The sequence below is a fragment of the Mus pahari genome, chromosome 16 (genome assembly GCF_900095145.1).
Source record: "Mus pahari chromosome 16, PAHARI_EIJ_v1.1, whole genome shotgun sequence".
NCBI classification, from domain to species: Eukaryota; Metazoa; Chordata; class Mammalia; order Rodentia; family Muridae; genus Mus; species Mus pahari.
In genome coordinates, this window is record NC_034605.1 from 51,686,277 (window position 1) to 51,687,473 (window position 1,197).

Genomic DNA, 1,197 nt, shown 5'->3' on the forward strand with positions numbered 1-1,197 from the left:
CTCGCTGAGCCTGATCTCTTTAGCCAGGTCCTTGATGAGCTGTGAAGGCCTGAAGTGCTCTGGGAGTTCGTCCTCGTGCTCTGCCAAAGCCTGTGGAACCATGGGGTCAGGGTCAACCTGGCCACTGCAGTGCCTAAGTCATTCTGTGTCTACCCAGCCAGGGCCAGGGCCACTTTGGGGGGGGAGGGGAGGGGCAGCTGCCATGGAGCAAGGCATGGTGTGCCATGGGGCAGCACCCCAGAACAAGGCTCTCAGTGAGTGACCTCTGCTAGTGGAAAATGCATCAAGATGACCTCACCTGAGCCCCCCCCCCCCCNCCTAACTGGCTGTGGAGTGGATATGAGCCAGTTGGCTCTCTTTATGATCATGTGGTTGAGGTGAGAAGGACCCCTGAACTATCCCAGCTTTGAGTCTCAAGGAGATGGTAGTCATAGGATGGTCCCAGAAGGGAGGGAACTATGCCTGTGGCTTGTCTCCACCTAGCAGGACCACACATGGGTGAAGACAGGCCATGGACATGATTCCCTACCTGGCCTCTGCCTCAAGGTCCTCTGAGCCTCCCACTTGTTCTCTCTGACCTAGAAGGGACCCCTCATCCCTCAAGTAGCAGGCGGGCACATGGCTGCTCTGAAGAGTGAGAGCCATAGTAGGAAACAATATCACAGGGTTACCCTAGGCTAAGCCAGACCCATTTCTCCCTCTGCAGCCACAACCTAGGCAAGGAGAGAAAGCAAACAAGAGTCTGTCATCCTGCGGTCTTTGAGAAGCAGCTCTCACCAGCTAGGGAAAGCAGTGCACAGGATCTTGGGAAAACACGAGGAAGGAAAGGGGTCCCCAGATTACAATGCAGGTTGTTAGCTGAGAGGCTGCACCCACACCAGGCTGCACGGTTGCAGGGTGGCAAGAGCCACAGCTGTATCCCTAGCACTTTCTGTCCAGACCCAGATGTGTGGTCATCACACCAGCTGCTTCCTGGGACTCTCCCTGCCCTTTTCAGGTTAACAGGAAGTTGTCCTTGTCCAAACTCCTGAGGGAATGTAGCCCTGGGGCCAGTGACCCCAGGCTGACCCAGTCATGGTTAGTATTAGCAGGCCAGCTTAGGCCAGCCTGGAGGGAGGGTCTACCATGTGTTCCACAGGACACAGGCTTGGGATCTTCCCGACCCATCCCCTATTCCCTCAGACAAACACGCGCGTG

The 1,197-nt window shown here is 56.3% G+C and overlaps 1 protein-coding gene across 1 annotated transcript in view; it reads right to left on the reverse strand.

Moving 5' to 3' along the window:
* Phf2 (PHD finger protein 2) overlaps nucleotides 1-1,197 on the reverse strand; it is a 66,034-nt gene that overhangs the window by 13,360 nt on the left and 51,477 nt on the right. Inside the window, exon 9 of the mRNA XM_029547370.1 lies at nucleotides 4-124. Within this exon, the coding sequence (XP_029403230.1) occupies nucleotides 4-124 (121 nt within the window). The remainder of the gene's footprint in view (nucleotides 1-3; nucleotides 125-1,197) is intronic.